Source organism: Polypterus senegalus, chromosome 17 (genome assembly GCF_016835505.1).
Source record: "Polypterus senegalus isolate Bchr_013 chromosome 17, ASM1683550v1, whole genome shotgun sequence".
NCBI lineage: Eukaryota > Metazoa > Chordata > Cladistia > Polypteriformes > Polypteridae > Polypterus > Polypterus senegalus.
In genome coordinates this window covers 60,047,796-60,071,374 of record NC_053170.1, presented here as the reverse complement: position 1 = coordinate 60,071,374, position 23,579 = coordinate 60,047,796, and the positions used below count along the sequence as shown (strand labels likewise).

Genomic DNA, 23,579 nt, shown 5'->3' with positions numbered 1-23,579 from the left:
GAATAGGAATGGAAAACGGTGAGAAAGGAATTCAGAAATCACGAAGAAATAAATACTTCTTGAAAGACGCCGTTGTGAAAAGGTGTTTTGGTGGTGACGACAAATAATGAGTCGAAAGATCTAACCTTAGAAAAGCCACGTACAACTGACCGTGGCTGAAGACTGGTTGTTAGAATTATTGTGAAGAGTAAACAGCATGTGGGCACGAGGAAGGCCGCGCTTCTGAAATTCGATTATGTAAATATAATCAATAACAACCTCAAAAAGATGTTGTTGTAGAATGTCTCTAAGTAATTCCTGCAGCTTAATCCAAAAGACTCGTACTACAATATCAGGTCTGTGCTCCGGTCTTTGGGTATCCAACAGTGCATGTAGAATTTCCGACCAAGCAGGATTACATGTGAAAGTGATAAATAAATGAGGCTGTCTGAATTTATGTACTATGGCCATGGCATCCTGATAGTTTTTTTGCATGCACCTTGGACTTCCTGGAAATGTGGATGGTAATATGATCATTTTGCCTACACGTACGTTGTTATTTTCAGCATTTGCTTGCAGTGCATCTGACAGTCCTTTGTATTGTTCCACGCGGAAATCTTGTTGATCTGATCTGAGATAGTTGAGACGCGCGCCCTCTGTTTTAACATACGCATCTACGACATACTGTTGGAATGGTCCGCCACTGGAGTGTAAAATACTAAATGTATTCCTCATTGCTAATCTGTACGTGTAAAATTGGCATTGAGTAAGCCTTATTCGCTTGGTGGTTCTTTTATCGGGAACATGTTGTAGCGGGGCTACATAGTATTAATAGTGTTTGTGTTCGTACCACGTGCGTCTTGTTTTCATCGTCCCGTTTACTGTTTGAGTATGTCAGTGAATGGATGATGGAAGGAGATCGCAGCCCCAAACCTGGAAAACACCGGTTTTCAATTAATCGATTACATTCGTCACAGGACTATAAAAACAATCAAGAGAAGAGGAAGAAGAAGAAGGAGATTTTTTCGATATACGACCACGAACCACCTGTACCTGCTGTATTTCACATCGCGCATTTCCATCCAGTTTGTTTTTCATTCCGCCGGATTTACTCCAATACCCTTATCATCGAGAGACCCCGGGGTCGGATCATTTTCCACCACCGCCGAGGATACACGGTGAGGCTGTTCCATTTTTTCCGGGAATTACAAACACTTCATATATTGGTTAACCAGTCATCTGCATTCAGGACAATTGTTACTCGGACTCAAGTTCACGACCGTTCATTTCCGTATTTCATTCATTCTTTTTTGGTATTTGTGTTGTTTGTTATATGTTACAAGGGCAAGGGAGGGGTAGTTATATTCATCTAAGGATTTGTCACGGTGTTGCTTTGGTGGAGGGATATTTATAATTTATTTAGCTTTTCTGTTTCATTTAATACATTTTATCAGTTTAAGTTTACATATCTGCTTTTCTTTTATGATTTTTTTACACCGTCGATTGTGGGGGAAAGGTTTAATTTGTTAAAGGTACGGCTTGATTAAGATTTAACCTCAGCAATTAATCCAGGCCACAGGTCTTGGAGGTGTAGCTGCCGGCCGGGTAAGGGGCGGCCGTCACAATGTTGTAACTCTTTGTGCCAGCCAATGTCTCCGTAAGGGAATAAAAGTGGGTCAACTATAGGATCGCAATTCATATTGAGCGTGGAAATCTGTTTACAGGAGTTGCCAATGGGACCGATGCTAACGTACTTCAGAAGCTTGGCGAGAAAAGCATGCAAACTCCACACAGGGAGGACCTGGGAAGCAAACCCGGGTCTCCTTACTGTGAGGTAGCAGCGCTACCACTGCGCCTCTGTGCTGCCCGCTCCGTAGCTAAATGCAGTATTTGTCTCATGATATGTAATTTAACATATAAGCGAGAAGCCATTAATCTGCTTTTGAATTCAACATAAAAAGGGTATTCACCAAATAAATAAATCCAATGATAAAATAAAAAGCTGGTAGCTTTTCATTGTGTGCTACACGCCCTCAGTATAAAATTAGTATTTGTGTCGTGACATGTTTATTTTATTTGCTGCATAATGAATGCAGCTTCATTACTTTGCATATTCTTCTGTTGACTTCTCTAATACATGATCTGTTAGAGCTGTAATTCCCAACCTTTTTCTCTGCCGTGTACCTCTAGAAAAATTTTATGTTCACACCCCCTACAAATGTAATACCACATTTGAAAATGAAAAAGTTAAGATTGTGATTTTTGAACCACAAATTAATCCACTTGCAGTACCACAAATGAATACATTAAACTCAAAGTTAAGCTTTTAACATGGTGCATAAAATGAAAAAATAAATGAAGCAATTTACCCTTAAAAATGTCAATCTGGTATATGTGTCCCCCTTTAATCTTAGACCCTCGATTAACAATGCGGGGATTGGGGTATCCCGTGAAGTGGTGTGAGGAAATGACACACAAGCAATGATTGAGGGATTGTAGACCTCCACAAAGCAACAGCTGTTGGCGTACCGCCAAGTGTTGAAATACAGTCGACAAGCTCTCTCTCCCGATAACACCTACACAGATGTTCAAAAACAGATGCTCCACACAGTTAAAAGTGCAGTGCTACTGCCAGGACCGTCAGCAGGAGAGAGAGGCTCAGAGTATCCAGCAGCTGTTGCATCCACTTCACTCCCCCTTGTTCCTCTGAACAAAAATGTCAATCAAACCTCGAAATCAGTCACGTTTCATGATAAAGGCTTGCACAGAAATCCATACTAGACCTCACCCTTCTCTACGGACCATTACTAGATGCAAATTCCATTCTCTTAAAAAATGTTGTTCACCTTTATGCTACAATCAAGGAACCCATGAGAATGTGCATTTCTGTGACAGATGACTGCTGTGTGTGTAACGTTTGATTCTTTTCACATTATAGAATAGGAAAACTAACTAATAAATGACCTACAAAAGACAGCACACTGCAAGACACCGATTGCACCACAATAAAGCTGACATTGCACCTCACTCAATTTTGGCAAATTGTGACACTCTTTGTTGCATCCCCTTGAATACCATCTCATACCCCCTTGGGGTGCAGGTTCAGACCCCCTATATTAGACAGTGGGGCAATACAAGCTGGCTGGAACCCACTATAAGTTATAGTGCTATACATCTTCCTTTGAATTCAGCATGGAAAGGTGAATAGCTTTTCACTGTGTGTTGATTACACCTTATAAGCTAAGTATGAAAGATTTTGCTTGGAGCTACATTATTGGAATAAATGTCAATTTTATTGAATTATGCATTACAGAATGTGAACAACATGTGTTGTGAAAGACTAAGAAGAACAGCATGTATTTTTATTTTTGCCCTGGCTGGAAAAGACAACAGCAAAAAAAGAAAACAAAACTTGGAAGCTATAATGCAGAGGGACAATAGATACAGTACACAACAGACATATACATTTCTATTTTTTTTTCTATATTACAAAAAGCAATGGAACTCCACAATTTTATTCTGAACTGGGCTAGAATGCGAAGCTTACGCTTTCTCCCCATGTATGTGATGGGGTAAGGAGTCAACTCCACATTCAATGCCATTTTTGCCGGAGCCAAATCAAGCACACATAACAAAGCCTGGTATGCTATGTGAATTTGCTAAAAGCTGTTTCCGAACTTCCCCATGAGATGCATGCCAGATTTTGAAAGCACCGCCAGAATAACAATCCCATGGTGCTCCTTGAAGGCTGAGACTAATTTACAATTTTTATCGTGTGAATGCGGCTCCTTCTGCATGCGCTGGTGCACTGCAGCTCAAAATCCGCTATTTCTGAGGAAAGTCTTTAATTTTAGGTCCAACTCACCTAATTTTAAAAATCATGTTTTTTAAGCAATTGATACATGTTAAAGTGTACACTCTTAGGTCTCTGTTTATGTCTTTATTTAGTTTCTATTATAAAGTAATATTGAGTTATTAATGGAAAAGAAGACAAAGTACCTGTAAACGTACTCAGAATCTTTGACGATGCAGCAGTCTCCAGAGTGCTGCCCAGACAATCTCAGAACACGTGCCATATACAGTATACACAGTAATTTTATGCTAGTCGATTCCCAACAAGGATGTCATTACAATATGCTAACCAATAGATCACTATAAGTGCATGCTTTGATTCCACAACTCCTATTAAGAGAATTTGCTTATGTTTCTAACAAGCATTGTGTTTTGGCCATATAAACTTACCAATACCAATGTATGTAGTCTGTGTCCAAAACAGCCCCGTCTTTTCCATTTGTTCTGGTAAATTGCTTGTGTTCATGCCACTGTCGGAACTCCTACAAATATGATGAGATTGTTTCAAGCCCCAGAACAAGAGTGGCTCACTTAAGCTCCACTACAAAATATTTCCCCTGCATGATCATCTGGAAAGTAAAAAGTCTGAAGGCATATGCTTTTCAGGTCTCAGTTGTCGTCGGTATAATGAACAGTGAGACTTGGGTATGGGTCTGTGGTTCAGCTTGACCATGAGTCAGTGATTTTGGAAAAGAATGAAACATTATTTATTTCCTTCATAACTTTCATAACCTTAACAACCTTGTCCCATCAATCTGTGTAGAGTTGTGGTGTACATCAAAATGTAACCAAAATGTTTATGGCTCTGTAACACATATCTTGGGCCGAGCTCTCTGAAGCCTTCTTTCTGTACTGTCTGAATTGCATCCATGTTCTTTGCTATGTTATGGGCAGTTGCATATGTTATATCCTAATTTTTACAAAGTACTATTTCCTAGTTCAAGTTGGAAGCTCTAAAACCAAACCAATTCTACATAAATTTTGAAACTAATTCTGCATTATTATCAACCTCAGTTTTGTTTGCTTCTACTTCTTCTGACTTCTTCAGTTTGTTTTACTTTAAAGCTGGTCTCCAGCTGTTCTAGTCAACAAGGTATTTACTTGTTTGCTCATTATTCTTTTAACTAAAGGAGATATGGCAGGCAAGAAAGCCAACGTGATTGGAAGACCACTCCATACAAAGAATTCTTACTCTGCTTTAGTGGAAAAATGTGGAAGCACAGTGTGAGAGAGAAGGATTTTTCAGGTTTAAAAGTGAAAATGAGGAGTAGGATTTGAAGCAGCAATTAAAAGGAGGCAGTACGAATATGACTATAATGAAAGAGCGAGGTGTAGCTGAATGTGGTGGGCACTTCATTGTCCTTAGATGAAAGCAAAACTATCGAAGCAAGACATGGATAGATTGTTTCATGTTGCTGATTGTTTAATATTACATCATTTACTTTTGCTGCTGTGACTTCCTAGCATTTCACACTGTTCATGTTTAAGTTATGCATATTTGGGTTTGAGATGTGGGGCCACCGTTGGGTAGATGTTTGTAAAGTTATTTGCTTATGTCACTTGCTGTTGTGTTTTAAATATATTTAGCTTTTGTCAATGTACTCTACTATCTTTCAGTATATCATTGACGTTCACAATGCGTTTCAGTTTAAGTAGAAGGGAGGAATAGTTTCCTGCAATCTCCGATCTCAAATTAAAAGTTTACTACTTGCAGTGCTATCTACAGTGGTCAAAGCGGCATATCAAAATGGAGATTCGAGAAAAAAAATTGACTTAAAAGTGTCACAAGTGTCATGTTTAAGTTATGTGTTACTTGTTTTTGTTTTTCCTTTTGTTGAACTTAGAGAAATTGTGGTTCACCATTTGCAGGCTTATTTCAGTATCAACTATATGAGGAAATTTGGATTATATTAGAAACTTACACCAGCATTCACTACTACACCAGTTTATCATTCACCTCCATTATAGTAATAACAGAAACCTCAGTGAGTGAACAAATACAGATTAGTTACCATAAATTCATATACATTACATGGAAAAGACAAGGATGAAATAAAATGTCAAAGGTGTGAATAACTGCACTTCTGCATGTATGAGGTGTATTGGTGTCAAGTGAAGAAGGTTTTTTCTAGGTGCAAAGAGAATTATCTGTATCTTAACATCAGGACAACCAATAAACTGGTTATTGACTTTCGCTGCGCTGAAGAGTCTCTATGTCCGGTCACCACTCAAGGAGTGGACGTAAAGGTGGTCCACCCCTACAACTATTTGGGGTCTACATTAATGACAGGTTGGAATGGTCCCAGAACACAGTGGAACTTTATAAGAAATGGCAGAGCAGATTCTTTTTCCTTTTGAGACTTTGTTCCTTTAATGTGGGAAGTGACATCCTTCACATCCTCTATAACTCTGTTATGGCCCGTGTGATTTTCTTCGTTGTGGTGGGCTTGACTGGTAACATCACAAATAGAGGCCCACCGAACCAAAAAGCTAATTAAAAGGGTAAGTTCAGTTATAGGACACACTCTGAACCCCCTGGAGGTCATAGCAAAGGAGAGAATTAAACAAAACTGAGTGTCATTATGAACAATGCTGCACATTCTCTCTCTGACAAACTAAAACTGAGTAATTTCAGCCAACAAATTATTTAGCAGATTGTGTCAAGAAATGCTACTGGGGCTCCATTATACCAACAGCGATATGTCTGTATAATGCCTCACGGTGACGGTGAGTGCCAAGTCAGAACTTTTGTTTCTTTTTAATTGTCTTGCTTTGTAGTTATTCTGGTGAGTGATCAGACCAAACTGTATGTGTATATTCATTTATTTACTTATTTATCTAGTAAATATACACTTAAAGTAATACATTCAAAGAACTGGTTGATATTGGATTAAGCCTTTAAAATATTCAAGTAATGTGAAAAATAAACTTCCAAACTACAGATGAGAGTTAGAACATTTCTAATAAGATGCTGAGTTTTGCCAAATGCATTTCACTCTGGATAGCATATCTTTTGCTATTACATGCATATAAATATATTCCATCTTCTAGACTAGGGCATGTAAAGTTACTGTATTTATGGCTGTCCACTTGAACCTTGAAAGCAGCTATGCTAACCTCCCTAGCAAACCTGTAAAAACAGCAGACAAGGCCTTTTGCAATTCACTCCCTATATATAAGAAATGGATGATAGGTGATTCTCATAAACACAGCTAATGCTTAAATCCCTAGTGTGATACGTGCTGGGATGGCAGCCTAGTGTGGCATTACCTAGTTTGTCCTTATATTGGAATAAATAGCAAAACAATGTTTACATAAAAAATATTGTGTGTATCTTTGTGAAAACAGCAATAACCAATTTGATCTGTAAGAACTACAAGATAGGAGAGATCTACATTTTAGAGATGTTTCTTTCATGTATGAGAAGGGATGCCTATTTTTCCATAAAGTGTAAACATCATAACTTGGTTCTCGACCATGGACCTCAAAGCTCTACACCTTTCCATCTACATAAGGACATTCTGATGTACTACTTTACCAATGAATTGTTCGCCTAAGATATTCTGATCACTACTTAAAATAATGCGATGTTGAGCTGCCAAAAGTATTAACAGGGGCATCACTACACTGCAGCAAGTGTTTTTTTTTTTTCTTTCATTTTGACAAGTGCAGCACAGGAAAAGAAGTGAAACTGCAACTTGCTTATTAGCTGTAGACAGACATGTCTATTGAAACACAGAGATCCCACCTTCAATGAAATTCTATTGAGAAAATCATCCACAATTTAAGTAATACAACATCATTGTGAACGTTTATTGGTCAACAAGTCAAGTCAAGTTGGGGAGCATGCACTGGTACAGTGCGTTGCTGCACCCACTACACAACAAAACAACTGTGGGATCCCAGTTGGCAACCCCCCAGGCAGACAAATGGTCCAGACCCACCCTCCGGAATTGACCCCCTATTTGCCGTAGCCAGGTGTTACGTGGGCAACCCCTTGGCCTGGTCAAGCCACTCGGGTCCCCCACAATGAGGATCTTATGAGCTGGATGACCCTCTGGGAAATGCGCCACATAGCCCTAGTGCCGTAACTGACGCTCCCTCACAATGCAGGTAATGTGCCTCATTCTGGACTTAAAGAGCAACCGCTCATTTGACAAACCAAAGACAAACCAACAGTGCCCAAGAATTTTCCGGAGAGACACCGTACCAAAGGAGTCCAGTCTTCATCTCATCTCACTGGATAGCATCCATGTCTCGCAACTATATAGCAAGACAGGAAGCACCAGAACTCTAAAGAGATATCAGGAGCGCCACACACCCCTTTCCAACAACCTCATGACCCCCAATGCTCTCCCAATCCATCTACTGACTTCATAAGAAGAGTGACCAGAGACATGAATGTCACTGCCAAGGTAAGTAAACCTCTCGACAAGGTCAACACTCTCTCTGCAGACAGACAAACCGCTGATGGCTGTGCCCAAGAGGTCATTAAAGGCATGGATCTTGGTTTTTATCCAGGACACTCGCAAGCTCAGACTCCTCACTCAGTCTCTCGAGCTCCCTGATCAGAGCCTCCATTGACTCCGCAAAGATCACAGCATTGTCAGCAAAGACCAGATTCGTGAATCTTTCTTCACCAACAGATGCCCCACAGCTGCTGGACCCCACAACCTTGCCCAACACCCAGTCCATACAAACATTGAACAGAGTAGGAGCAAGAACACAACCCTGATGAACCCCAGAATCAACTGGGAAACACACAGAGGTTCTGTCCCCACTCTGCACAGCATTCACAGTAGGCCAGCCATGATATCCAGCAACTTTGAGGGGATCCCGTGAACCCTCAGGATTTCCCACAGGGCAGCTCGATCAACTGAGTCGAATACTTTGCAAAAATCGACAAAGGCTGCAAAGAAACTCTGCCGATATTCGCGTTTGCTCTCCATGAGAACCCTTAGTGCCAGGATGAGGTCGATGGTAGACTTCTTAGGCATAAAATCAGACTGTTCCGGTCGCTGATACGTGAGCAAGTGATCACGGATCATATTGAGGATGACCCTAGCAAGGACCTTACCCAGCACAGAGAGCAGTGTTATCCCCCTGTAGTTGCCGCAATCCAGATGATCACCCTTTCCAGTCAGTTGGGATGATGCTAGTCTCCCAAATGGAAGCAAAGATTGCTTGCAATGCCAGGAGGACAGCCTTACCACCAGCCTGGAGAAGTTCACCCCGGATACCACAGATCCCTGTAGCCTTCCCTACCCTCAGCTGGTTCACCACCTCTGCAATCTCAGTTGAGATTGAGTGGTTCACAGCTAATTGGAGGATCAGCCTCAAGGACCGTGGACCCAGAGATATCCAATGTCCTAGCCGGAGGATCAACAGGCCTTCAAAAATGTAATTTTTAATGAATTCCTGAAGAAAACTACCAATAGTTGATGCTAAATATACCTAATTGTCCGCCATTAAGTTATTCATTGAAATGCTTTCTTTTTGCTGTTTTAACCCCTAGGAGCTAGTGGATTTGTCTTGAGTAAGGAAACCAGCTGTTGAAATTTTTCACATAAGGTTCGTGTATGGTTGCTGTTCATAATTTATAAAACTATAGATTTTGAAATTTATAAATAATTTCATTTTGTGTACTTAACGGTTTAGCTGCGACCATTGGACACATAGTAAGCTATGACTGGACAGGAAATCCCATTCTTTAACTTTTGAAAAGAGAGTTGCAGATCATGGAACAGAAAAGTAGACCAAAGACAAAAATTTGGTCAAGAAGTTGAATATCAATAACACATCCTTCATTTGGGGTACAATAAGATGCAAACTGGCTTGCTGGTGCTAACGCTGTCACAGCTCTTAAGAATATGTCTGCTAATAAAGCCGGGATGTGGGGGCAGCATTGTGTGGCCAAGAGTTATTTTAGCACCCTTGTGAAGTTTGGTAGGATGTGTAAGAAACACCAAAACTCAAAGGAGCATTTAAGTGATGGGTTCTTAACTTGGGGTTGCATTGTAGTTGCATGGTAAAACATATATGGCTGGTTCCACTTTTAAATATTTGCAGTAAGTAGCCACATATGAAACCATTGAGAATATGTTTCACTCTCCTTACATCAGTTTTAAAGAGAGTCATTGATTCCTTTTTTGAAGAATACTGAGAATACTTTGCAGGGTAAGAGTGGCCAAGTGTGGCTGCCTGATGTCAAGTTTCAAAGCACAATGGAATTGACAGAAAAAAGTGATAGATGCAGATTCACTTTTCTAGGAATCATCAACCAGGAGTCATAGCAGCTGAGAATCTATGAAAAATGAAACTTCAGAAAATTTGCAAAACTGTTTACAAAGTATGCTCATATTTTGACTGCTCATCTCATTTTCTAACCTGCTTAATCCAGACCTTGGGGTAGAGGGAGTGTTTCCTGGAGCATATCCCAGCTAGCACAAGACAGGAACAAAGTCTTGGCAGGTTGAACACAGAAACCACTCACTAGGGCCAATTTATTGTTGCCAGTTCACCAATCTAGATGTCTTTGAACAGTAGAAGGAAACCTATGCAGACACATGTAGAACATGCAAACTCCCTGCAAGTACCTGAGGTGTGAACCCAGGTCTCCTTACTGCAAGGCAACAGTGCTGCCTATTCACCACTGTGCAGCCCTTGACTGTTCACTTTGTCATTTTCCATGTTTTCTGGAATTGTTCCATGTCACAGTCTACACAAAGTATGTCAAGTATAATGTACAGTAGGCATTTCATGTCATGTATAGCTGGTCATGTATAGTTGGCTATTAATCTATAATATAATATATAATTGTACTTTTTGCATATGGAATTAAAGTGAATTCTGTGCATGGCTGCCTTCTACTCCTTTTCTGAAATGTTGAGTAAGAGATCCTTTTCCCACTGTACTCTGAGATCTTTGAAAGGGAGGACTTTAAAATGTTTTTATATATTACAGAAATGCTGTCTGAGGCCTCAAGACTGATAAATATTTTTTCCGGAATAGAAGTTGGTGGGAGGTGAGAAAAAATTGGACAGATTTTGTTTAGCAAAGTTTCTAACTTGGAGGTTGTGAAAGAAATGTATTGCTGGAAAGTTACATTTGGAGTGTAATTGTTCACAAGAAGCGAAAACGTTATCCATGTACAAATCTCTAAGTGATAGAATCCTGAATGTTTTCCAGATATTAAAAACTCTATGTTTGAGAGGGTGAAAAAAGGTGGTAATCATGCAGAGGTGCCACAGATAAAAGCTTCTCTATCTTGAAGTGCTTCCTACATTGGTTCCATATTCTGAGTGAATTAAGCACAAATCACTTGTTAGTATATTGGTGATAACTTGTATTTACTAGGGCACAAAGCAAGGAATATAAAAAAAGTACTTCAGAATTGTATTTCTATTATGGACCAAGCCTGTGTATGTTCATTTATCTTGACAGTGTTACTTTTTCCAGCTAAATTAAGATGAAGGGTAGACTATTTATGCAAGTCTTGCTTATTTTTTCCATACAGACAGCAAAATGTTGTTGATAAAGAGCTTTATATTTGCTTGATGTTTACCACTAGGTATGTACACTGATTTGCAATGATAAAAGGGAAGGTATCCAATCTAATATTGTGTGCTTGAGAGTTCACTTGAAAGAGCACACTTTATTCAAATTAATTCTGAGACCAGAAATCTTTTGAAATTCTGTTTGCTATTAAGAGTGCAGGCGCAGTATTTTGTGGATCTGATATATATATTACCATATCATGTGCACAGGCTGCACGGTGGTGCAGTGGGTAGTGCTGGTGCCTCGCAGTTAGGAGACCTGGGTTTGCTTCCCGGGTCCTCCCTGCATGGAGTTTGCATGTTTTTCCCCTGGCTGCGTGGGTTTCCTCCGGGTACTCATGTTTCCTCCCACTGTCCAAAGACATGCAGTTAGGTGGACTGGTGATTCTAAATTGGCCCTAGTGTGTGCTTGGTGTGTGTGTGTGCCCTGCGGTGGGCTGGCGCCCTGCCTGGGGTTTGTTTCCTGCCTTGCACCCTGTGTTGGGTGGGATTGGCTCCAGCAGACCCCCGTGACCCTGTAGTTAGGATATAGCGGGTTGGATGATGGATGGATCATGTGCATATAGTGAAATTTTCTGTTGAAGTCCTTCTCTGATAATCTACTTTATCTTATAAGCATTTTGACAGTGAAATGCCAGTGGCTCAGTGGCGAAAGCAGTGGTGACAAGTGGCTTCCTTGTCTAGTAACCACGTTCTAGTTTGAAATAATGCAAACTGGACTGGAATAAAATAGTTTGATCCATGCACAAATGCTCAGGCCAACCCCAAATTTCTCCAATGTAGTGAAAAGGTAGTTCCATTCAACCATATCAAATGCTTTTTGTGCATCATACAATACTATCTTGGGGGTGTTAGACTTTGCGGGTAAATATATTACATTAAACAGGCGTTGGAAGCTAAGTGTCTGCCTTTAATAAATCTAGTTTGGTCTTGTGATATTACCAAAGAAAGCAATGTAATAAGCCCTTATTTTGCTTAGGAAAGATAGTAATTAATGCTTGGCGAACAGTTTGAGGTAAAATTGTATTACCTATAGCTTCTGTAAATGTTCCTAAAAAGAGGGGAGCTAACCTAAATGAGAATTTGTTTATAAAAATTAGTCAGGGTAGCCATCAGGGCCTGCTGCTTTCCCACTACGAAGTGAGTTTATAGCATCTAGTAATTCTGATAGTGCCAGAGGTTTATCCAGTTCCTCTGAACTGAGAGTATCTAGTTGTGGTATCTGTAATGCATACAAAAATGCATTAGATTGTGTCATTACTTTAAATAGCCTTTTTAGTAGGGCTAATTTTGAGCAGATGCGACAATGTCTAAGTAGGATAGACTGGGATAAGCTTTTAAATGTGGAGACAGTCGAGGAGCAGTGGAACAGGTTTAAAAATGTTTTACATGTAATGCAGGACAGATACATACCTAAATTTGGAAGTAATAGGAAACTAAAAAAAACTCCACGATGGATTAATAAAGATTTAAAAAGAAGTTGCAAAGGAAAAACTGCTATATAAGGCATATAAGACTAATGACTGCAAAGAGAATCGTAGCGCGTATGAGAAAATGAGGGCAACCATTAAGAAGGATATCAGGAGGCTAAAAGAAAGTTGGAGAGGAATATAGCAGATAAGGCGAAAGAAGACCCCAAGAGATTCTTTCAGTATTTTAGTAGTAAAAGAACAGTTAAGGAGGAGGTCAAGTTCATCAGGAATAGTAAAGGGGAATTAAAAGATACAGACAATGAAATAGCAGATGCCCTAAACTTACATTTTTCTGAGGTGTTTACAAGTGAGCAAGTGGATAACCTGCCAGAGGTAAACACAACTACTAAGGAGGAACTGAGGGATTTGGAAATTGTAGAGGGAGAAGTGCTGCTCAGATTAAATAAGATGAAATCAAACAAATCACCAGGCCCAGATAATATTTATCCTCGTGTTTTTAAGGAGGCTAGTGAGTACATATATAAACCCTTGACACATATTTTTAGGAAGTCACTGTGCACTGGAGAGATTCCAAAGGACTGGAAAATGGCAAATATCATCCCATTATATAAAAAGGGTGACAGGGCAGATCCAAGCAACTATAGGCCAGTAAGCTTAACAAGCATCACAGGAAAATTAATGGAAGGAATTATTAAGGATAAGATTGAGCAACACATGACAAGGACAGGAGTTATTCTGAACAGTCAGCATGGGTTCAGAAGAGGGAGGTCGTGTTTTACTAACATGTTGGAATTCTATGAGGAGGCAACAAAAGGATACGATCAAAGTGGAGCTTATGATATTATTTATCTGGACTTTCAGAAAGCATTTGATAAGGTGCCACATGAGAGGTTGGGCATCAAGTTAAAAGAAGTGGGAATTCAGGGTGATGTTTTTAGATGGGTGCAGAATTGGCTCAGACACAGGAAGCAGAGGGTGATGGTGCGAGGAACCTCATCAGAACTGGCCGATGTTAAGAGTGGTGTTCCACAGGGGTCAGTGCTAGGGCCGCTGCTATTTTTAATATATATAAATGATTTAGATAGGAATATAAGTAACAAGCTGGTTAAGTTTGCAGATGATACCAAGATAGGTGGATTAGCAGATAATTTGGAATCCGTTATATCATTACAGAAGGACTTGGATAGCATACAGGCTTGGGCAGATTTGTGGCAGATGAAATTTAATGTCAGTAAATGTAAAGTATTACACATAGGAAGTAAAAATATTAGGTTTGAATACACAATGGGCGGTCGGAAAATCGAGAGTACACCTTATGAGAAGGATTTAGGAGTCATAGTGGACTCCAAGCTATCAACTTCCAAACAGTGTTCAGAAGCCATTAAGAAGGCTAACAGAATGTTAGGTTATATAGCACGATCTGTGGAGTACAAGTCCAAGGAGGTTATGCTCAACCTTTATAATGCACTGGTGAGGCCTCATCTTGAGTACTGTGTGCAGTTTTGGTCTCCAGGCTACAAAAAGGACATAGCAGCACTAGAAAAGGTCCAGAGAAGAGCGACTAGGCTGATTCCAGGTCTACAGGGGTTGAATTATGAGGAAAGATTAAAAGAGCTGAGCCTTTACAGTTTAAGCAAAAGAAGATTAAGAGGTGACATGATTGAAGTGTTTAAAATTATGAAGGGAATTAGTACAGTGGATCGAGACTTGTATTTTAAAATGAGTTCATCAAGAACACGGGGACACAGTTGGAAACTTGTTAAGGGTAAATTTCGCACAAACATTAGGAAGTTTTTCTTTACACAAAGAACGATAGACACTTGGAATAAGCTACCAAGTAGTGTGGTAGACAGTAAGACGTTAGGGACTTTCAAAACTCGACTTGATGTTTTCTTGGAGGAAGCAAGTGGATAGGACTGGCGAGCTTTGTTGGGCTGAATGGCCTGTTCTCGTCTAGATTGTTCTAATTCTAATTCTAAATTAAGTAGAATATAAGGACTTATAGTAGTCTCTTAATGTGTGTATGATATTTTTATGGTCAATGATTTTGTCTCTGTTTGTGCTGGTAATTGCTTTGATTGCATTGTGAACTTCCTGATTGTGGATTTATTGAGCTAAGATAATATTAGCTTTCTCTCTGTGTTCATAGTAATGATGTCTTGATGTAAAAAATAGTTGTTCTGTTTCTTTAGTTGTCAAGAGGTTGAGTTCTGAATGTAGAGCCTGTCTCTTCCTATGAAGTGTCTCATTTGGAAACCTGGCATGTTCCTGACCTATTCTGGTAATTTCACTGATTAGCTCTGATGCCTTCTTGGTTTCCAAATTATTTTTGACAAAAGATCAGAGATAATCAGTGCTCTTAAAAAAGCCTTTAGTGTTTCTCAGAGTATTCCTACAGAGACCTCTGAGTCTGTACTTGCCTCTAAAAAAATTGATTTCTTTGGATATAAATGCTGTACAGTTATTTCCTGCTAATAAAAATGGGTTAAGACATGAGCTGTGAGATGAGTATGTGGGATATAATGATTTGAGCTCCAAGATCAAAGGGTTAAGCAATAACAATAGTGTCATACTTACAAGATTTAATCATGGGCAAAAAATTGTTATCTATAAAGTAATAATCAATTCTTCAGTAGCAGTGATGCACTGGTGAGTAGATGGAATATGCTCTTGAGTTTGAGTTTTGAAATCTCCAGGGGCCTCATGTATAAACAGTGCATACACACAAAAATGTTGCATGCTCCCGTTTCCACGCTCACATCGCGATGTATAAAAACTAAACCTGGCATAAAGCCATGTACATTTTCACGCTAGCTATTCCTGGCGTACGCAAGTTCTCCACTTGGTTTTGCAAACTGGTGGCACTCAGCTTTAAAGCAGTGCTTTTGTCCCAGTGTGATTTTTCCTTTCTTTTTTAGATCAACATCCCTGACGCGGCTTTATCATGTACACTGAAATTAACCACATATTGTTTATTAGTTTAAGGCATCTTATTGTGGGCGGCACGGTGGCGCAGTGGTAGCGCTGCTGCCTCGCAGTTAGGAGACCTGGGTTCGCTTCCCGGGTCCTCCCTGCGTGGAGTTTGCATGTTCTCCCGTGTCTGCGTGGGTTTCCTCCGGGCGCTCCGGTTTCCTCCCACAGTGCAAAGACATGCAGGTTAGGTGGATTGGCGATTCTAAATTGGCCCTAGTGTGTGCTTGGTGTGTGGGTGTGTTTGTGTGTGCCCTGCGGTGGGTTGGCACCCTGCCCAGGATTGGTTCCTGCCTTGTGCCCTGTGTTGGCAGGGATTGGCTCCAGCAGACCCCCGTGACCCTGTATTCGGATTCAACGGGTTAGAAAATGGATGGATGGATGGATCTTATTGTAATTAACCTGTAACAATATAATGGTCCACAGAATGGCCAAACTATTCCAAATACCATAGCTGCTTTAGTGTTGTTACTTTCAATGCACCTTCTTCTTCTTTCAGCTCCTCCCATTAGGGGTTGCCACAGCAGATCATCTTTTTTCATATTACTCTCACTGCACCACTCGGAGTATTAATATCACTGTTTCTGAATGTGGAATCACAGCTCTACAGCAGCTGATCAGAAAGAGAATTATCGGAAAACAGCATCAAGCACACACTGCCTCAGCCATGCTGTCTATTTGAACTGCTCCCATACGGCAAACGCTTCAGAGCCTTTCCAGGACTTACTTCGCAGTTCATAAACAGTTTTACCCCAAGAACTATAAACCAATAGTTTAACCAATCAGTCCATCAAGTGCTCCTTGTAGAACTGATTATACTTATTAGTACAATTACCTCACTGTAAACAGTTATAATATTGCACAACCTGAGCCACTTTAGCGCATATTTACAAATAATGCTGTTATTTTAAGATGAAATGCAGCAAAATATGTTTATTACATTATACAGATAAAATGTTCACATCATTTCAATAATCATGGTGTCGCAGCGCTAGCAAAGAGCTGGTGCCCCGTTCAGGGATTGTTCCTGCCATTCGCTGTGTTCTTGCTGGGACTGGTGCGACACTGGAAGGGTAGATAGATGGATAGCATAAACAGGTACTACGAAGATATTTCAATGTTCCTTAATAGTTTTGAAGAATCTGCATTCTAAGCTTACAGATGGTTTAATGTCTATTACAGAACTGATTGTGTGGTGATTGGGTAGTTGGAGAAAGAAAAGGAAGTGCAGGAATTGGGGGTTAGTGCGTTTGAAAGAGACAGCACTGCTGCAATAAATGATTTCATCAAAGGTCGTGCACAGTGCAGCAAGCACCTTGCATGAGGCAGGAACAATCTCTGGATGGGATGCCAGTTCATCACTATCACTGCGCCACTGTGTTCCCATTCTTTAATTTCTGTCATCATGGAAATTATATTAGGTATACATCTCAGTATTTAAATTATTCAGAGAGCTATAATATCACGAAAGTAATGGATTCTATGTCCTGTTGCAGGAAGAGAAAGCCCATTTAAGAAGCATGTAGTGTTTCACACGCATAGAGCACATAGAAGAACATATACAATACAAAGCATTTAACGTGCTACTTTAGTTACGATGGTATTTGAGAAACTAGTAAATTAATGATTTATGATGCTCTATTTTAATTACAAAATAAACTATGTGGTTAAAGTAGAAATTTTGAGATTAAAGTTCTCTTTTCTCTGTACCCTAATAAGCTTTCATATGACACTTAGATGGTGGGCTACGACTCGCCTTTTCACGGCAACTTTGATATCTGACAACTTCTTTTTTTATTTCGGGCACTGTATGACTTTGTGAACTTGAGCTTTTGAGTTTCTTCGATACTCTATGTCACTTGATCAACTTTGTTTTGTTGTTTATACAACTGTTTAAACAAACATATAGTAGTATATTTTTCCTTGCCTCCACTTGGTATTCACTGAAATTCTTCTATTTTCATGCATGCTTTTGCCACAGCCTTTTTACAGAACACTGAGCTTAAGTGCTATTTATATAGATTTTCATATTCAAAGAGGCATAATTCTGGGAGGAGTTTGGGAGTGGCAGCAGGCACGTGCATGTGTGTTACTTTTCACGCTGACTGGGAATTATGTAGCGGAAGAACGTGGAAGTTGGCGTATGCACAGATTTACGCATCTGGATTTTTTTGTGCATACACACATTTCCGATTTTGTCCGTACACCATGTTTTAGTGTGCATTCTACACACAGCATTATACATGAGGTCCCAGGGGTCCAATAAGTTGTGATCAGTTACAAACTGTGTAGTTGTTTTTGCAGTGTTAGATTTCATCGCCCCCATGGCAGGAGACCTATCTAAGTCTGGATTTAAAACACAATTAAAGTCCCCAGCCATTATAATTTTATGAGTACTCACACTGGAAATGGATGCAAATACGTTTTGGATGAAGTCCCTATCATCCACATTGGATGCATAGATTTTTATCAAAATCACTTTATGTTTAAGTAAATTGCCCATGACACCTATCACATATCCCCTGTTCAGGATCATGTACTACCTCTGATACTACAAATGAGATTGTTCTAAAAATAAGAATTCCCACATCTCTAGTTTTCTTTACAAAACTGGAATTGGAATATTTGACCAGTCCAGTCTCTGTGCAGCCATGGCTGATCCTTGCTTAATAAGTGGGTCTCCTGTAAATATACTATTTTAGCATTTAGACCTGTTAGGTGAGAGTATATTTCTTTCTCTTTAATTTGTGATTGAGACCTTTAGCATTCCACCTCACAAAGTTAATTTTTTGGTCATGGAGAAATTGCTTCTAAACATTTGTCATTTTGTAATCTTAATTTAAGACAGCTTTGACCTTAATTTCCAATTTTCCAAGGAGTTATTGCCATGAAGACTATTGTTGCATTGTTACTTATAAATATAACGATTAAAAGGATAAATTAAAAAAGCTTGCCCTCTTTCCCTCCCCCCCAGTCCCCCTATTTTGCCTCCCCACACTTCACAACAAAGTCCCAGTCCTCTGACATACCTAGAGACACAACACGTCCAAAACAAAACAAGCCCCCCAGTAGTTGCGTACAAGAATTAAAATAGGGATATCTATTGACTGTACAGTCCAATTGCTATAAGCTTAAAATATAATCTTAAACCGTCTAGAGAGAGTAAAACCAAGGAATGATGTTAAACAGTATCCCTTATAAGCATAGTAAGCCCTAATACAATAAACCGAGGGTATTATGTTAAACAGTCCCCAAAAAAATACATACATACACACATGAGGAAAATGGATGTATAGTTACGGTACCAGTATCATTGCAAGCCGATCAATCAGCAGGTAATATCATCTTTGCAATGCCAGAAATGGATCCACTCAAGATTATATTTCAAAAAAGTGTTGGGATCAGTTTTATTAGCTCTTTTTCTGCTTCCTCCATAGAAATAAAAATGTAAAGCTTGCCTTGAATGCCCACTTTCAGATTGGCAGGATACAAGAAGCCGTATCCGATCTCGGCTTTCCATAAGCGCTGTTTCATGTTGTAAAATGCAGCACGTTTAGGAGCTGTGGAGGGTGAGAAATCAGGGAAAATATGAATGTGGTTATTTTCAAATATAGTCCCTTGTTTCTGTCTGAGAAGTAACATTATATGTAATTTAAATTGTAATTTTTCAAAATGCACGATGAGAGTCCTAGGTTTTGAGGTATTCAATCCAAGTTAAGTAGCTTAGTTAGCTACTGCTATTTCGATATCTGATTTAAAGTCCTCTGATTATTTTAGAGAATAGTTCAGCTACGAATTTCACTGGTTTGGACTTTCACAGTTCTCAGGGAGACCTTCAATTCTAATATTATTCCTTCTGCATCCATCTTCCAGTGCAGCTAGTCTGCTTCTGACTGCTTTGAATTCGGAATTTGCAGCTGTTACTTTTCCGTCAGTAGTAGATGCCATTTGTTCAGCTATTTCAATACGAGTTGTGAACGTTTGCTTAACGTGAGCTTGGACTTGATGCCTGTCTAGGCTTGCATGAAGCTTTAGCTCTTTGTTCTGTTTCTTTCTGAGCCCTTTCTCTGTCGCTCACGTTTATATATGCTTGTATATACTGTAATTGAACCTTTCGGGTTGAGTAAATACAGGATATCTCGGGATGAAAAAATAACACCGCTGCTAATGAAGTTCTGCTTCAGACATCCATCTCCCGTAACAGTACTATCAAAGGTACTGTTTTCCTAATGCAAGACAGAAAATGATACAGTACAATCTACTCAGTACCACTACTACTTTTAACACATTTTGTCGTAGATAACAAATAAGATATTTTGCCATCTGTAGAAAATACAGAATAGAAACCTAATCACTTTAGTACCTAAGTACTAAATCTTAATACAATTTGCATGCATAAACATGCATATCAGTTCTTAAACAAAACCACACCAATATAAAGTTCAGTTAAAACCTTTTATCTCTTAAGCATTCTACAAAATCAGAAACAGAAGCTGATATCTACACATATATAAACTCAAATGAAATAAAGTCAAGTATTACACCAGTGAGCAATGAATTCAAGGCTCTTACTATGATTTCATAAAAACATATAACATAAAAATCTGACAAACTAAAGACCATTCAATCCATCAAGTTCATTAGTTTAGCTAAAGGTTGCCAAGGTTTCTGCTTCATCTGCATATCTTTGTTGCAGATCACCTCATTTTATTGGGTAACGATAGCAGCTTGTCAATGTAGCCGTGGCACCATGTGACAAAGCAGGGTACTAAGAGGAGAAACAAAGTAGAAGGTACCAGTTTATGATAACTGTCGCACTTTAATTTTTGAGTAATTAAGTAGAAAACATTGGTCCATTATTGTAATACATCCATCCATCTTCTAAAGTCCTTTATATTATCTTGAAATATTTTTTTAAAACAAGTAAATTTGGGCTACTTTAAAAAAAAAAAAAAAACGATTTGAGTCTCATAGGTTCAGCCCATTAAAAAACAGAAAGAGATGGGATCTTGCCTAAAAAAATCAAACCAAATGAAACCTAAAGTAAATCAAATCACATACCCTCCTACTGTATCAATTTTCCTCTTTGTTCCCTAGCATAATCTATCTCTCTATCTCTCTATCTCTCTATCTATCTATCTCTGTGACAACCCCCTCAGTAATGCACTTCCTTCTTTTACTTTATGTGACATAAATATGTACATTTTCAAAAGAAGTTTTCTTTTCACAGGAAGTGGCTGGCTTACAGTAGACTTTACCAGTCCATGGAGTTAGACTCGAATGTTCTTCTTCATCAGCTCACCAGCATACAGTATCAGTGGGCACAGCTGGACTCAAAAGAACTCACATATGAACAGGTACATGTTTTATTTCTAGGGTAAAATCTAGTACAACTTTCCTGGATCAAAACAAGAGTACAATCAAAGTAAATATGGGTATTTGGCCCCATACATAATAAAATGCTTAACAATGTGATATTCTGAACGCTATTAATTGACATGGCCATATTACATAAAGTACATCATACAGAAAGGACTTTGGGTACAACCAATTATATAAAATGAAGTGTGTTCAATGGTAATAACATACATTTTTAAAGCTGTATGGTATGTGTGTCATCAATGGGTAAAGAGTGATCAAATGGAAAACAAATTAAAAATTACATCCAAAAAGTTAAACAAGTAAAGGTCAGAAAGGGCTATGTGATATTTCTGAAATAAGACAAGTGCAGGACTGTTATGCTCATATTGACCAGCAGAACCTTTAAAATGTGCTTCTTGAACATCCCTTCACCACAGGATGGGCTTCTGTTATATTCAAAGATGGAAATCAAGTCAATGTCATTCTAAGTTTAATTAATTATACAAGATCTATTCAGATGGTATATTTAAAAATGGGAAAGGACCAAATGCTGGGAAGGACACCACAATGAAAACAGATAAATATTCATGTATTATAAATGTTTATTTTCATGACAAGTCAATTTGGGGAGCATGCACTGGTACAGTGTGTTGCTGCACCCACCGCACAACGAAACAGCTCGGGATCCTGGTTGGCAACCCCCCAGGCAGACATGTGATCTAGTCCCACCCTCTGGAAATGACTTTTTATCTGCCGCAGCCAGGTGTTACGTGGGCAACCCCTTGGCCTGGTCCCCAACTATGAGGATCCTACCTGCTGGATTACCCTCGGGGAATCGCGCCATATCACCATAGTGCCGTTGCTGATGCTAGTAATGTTCCTCATTCGGGACTCCATGAGCAACTGTGCATTTGACACAAAGTCAAACCAGCGGTACCCAAGGATTCTCCAGAGAGACACAGTACCAAAGGAGTGCAATCTTTGTCTCAGGTCACTGGACAGCGTCCATGTCTCACAAACCAAATAGCAAAACAGGGACCAACTGGACTATAAAACTTGGACCTTCGTCTTTTTGCATAGATATTGGGAGTGCTATACACCCCTTTCCATCTACCTCATGACCCCCAATGCTCTCCCAATCTGACTAATGACCAGAGACATGAATGTCACTGTCAAGGTAAGCAAACCTCTCTCTTGACACTTTATCCACAGACAGACACACTGCTGATGGCGGTGCCTAAGAGATCATTAAAGGCCTGGATCTTGTTTTTTTTATCCAGGACACTTGCAAGCCCAGACACTCAGACTCCTCGCTCAGTCTCTTGAGAGTCCTGGTCCTGATTTCTGATCCAAGAGCTCCATCGACTCCGCGAAGATCACAACATCGTTAGCAAAGTCAAGATCAGTGAATCTTTCTTCACCAACAGCTGCCCCACAGACACTGGACTCCACGACCTTGCCCAACATCCAGTCCATACAAGCAGTGAACAGAATAGGAGTAAGAAAACACCCCTGACAAACCCCAGAATCACCTGAGAAAAACACAGAGGTCCTGCCTCCACTCTGCACAGCACTCACAGTACCAGTGTACAGGCCATTCATGATATCCATCAACCTCGAGGGGATCCCATGAACCCTCTGGATGTCCCACAGGGCAGCTCGATCAACTGAGTCAGACACTTTACGAAGATTGACAAAAGCTGCAAAGAAACTGTACCGATATTTGCAATTGCGCTCTATGAGAGCCCTTCTTAGGCGTAAAACCAGACTTCTCAGTTCACTGGTAGGTGAGCAAGTGATCACAGATCCTATTGAGGACAACCCTAGCAAGGACCTTACCTGGTACCGAATGCAGTGCTATCCCCCTGTAGTTCCCGCAATCCAGGCGATCACCCTTCCCTTTCCAGATAGGGAGTCCCATTTTCCAGTCAGTTGGGATGGAAGGAAAGATTGCTTGCAATGCCAGGATACCACAGATCTCTGCAGCCTTGCCTCCCCTCGGCAGGCTCACCACATGTGCAATCTTAGTGATATTGGTTGGTTCACAGCTAATTGGAAGTTCATCCTCAAGAACCGTGAACCCAGAGATATCCAACGTCCTTTGAACAGCTGCTCAAAGTAGTCAGCCCAGCGGGTTACAACTGCAGTGTCATCCATAAGGATTGTTCCATCTGAGGCCCTGACTGCATCTCTCCGAGGAACAGATTTGGATGTGTGTAATGCTTTGATTCTTCAGTAAGCAGAACGTGGATCGCTAGACCACCAATGGTGTGTTACTTTCTTGCAGATTCCTCTAACAAGCGCCTCTTTATCTGCCCTCAGAGCCCTCACAGTCATCCTTCTCAGTTCCCAGTGAAGACCAGAGTTGCCATTGAGCCGTGCACTGTAGCTTTTTTTTTTTTTTTACAGTGGCTGGAGTGCCAATCCT

At 39.8% G+C, this 23,579-nt stretch overlaps 1 protein-coding gene across 2 annotated transcripts in view; it reads left to right on the top strand.

Annotated features, from left to right (window-relative positions):
- The window catches only part of unc13d (unc-13 homolog D (C. elegans)), a 400,017-nt gene that overhangs the window by 202,420 nt on the left and 174,018 nt on the right, over positions 1-23,579 (top strand). For both annotated transcript variants that reach the window (XM_039739768.1, XM_039739767.1), the window contains exon 12: positions 21,021-21,147. In XM_039739768.1, the coding sequence (XP_039595702.1) occupies positions 21,021-21,147 (127 nt within the window). The remainder of the gene's footprint in view (positions 1-21,020; positions 21,148-23,579) is intronic.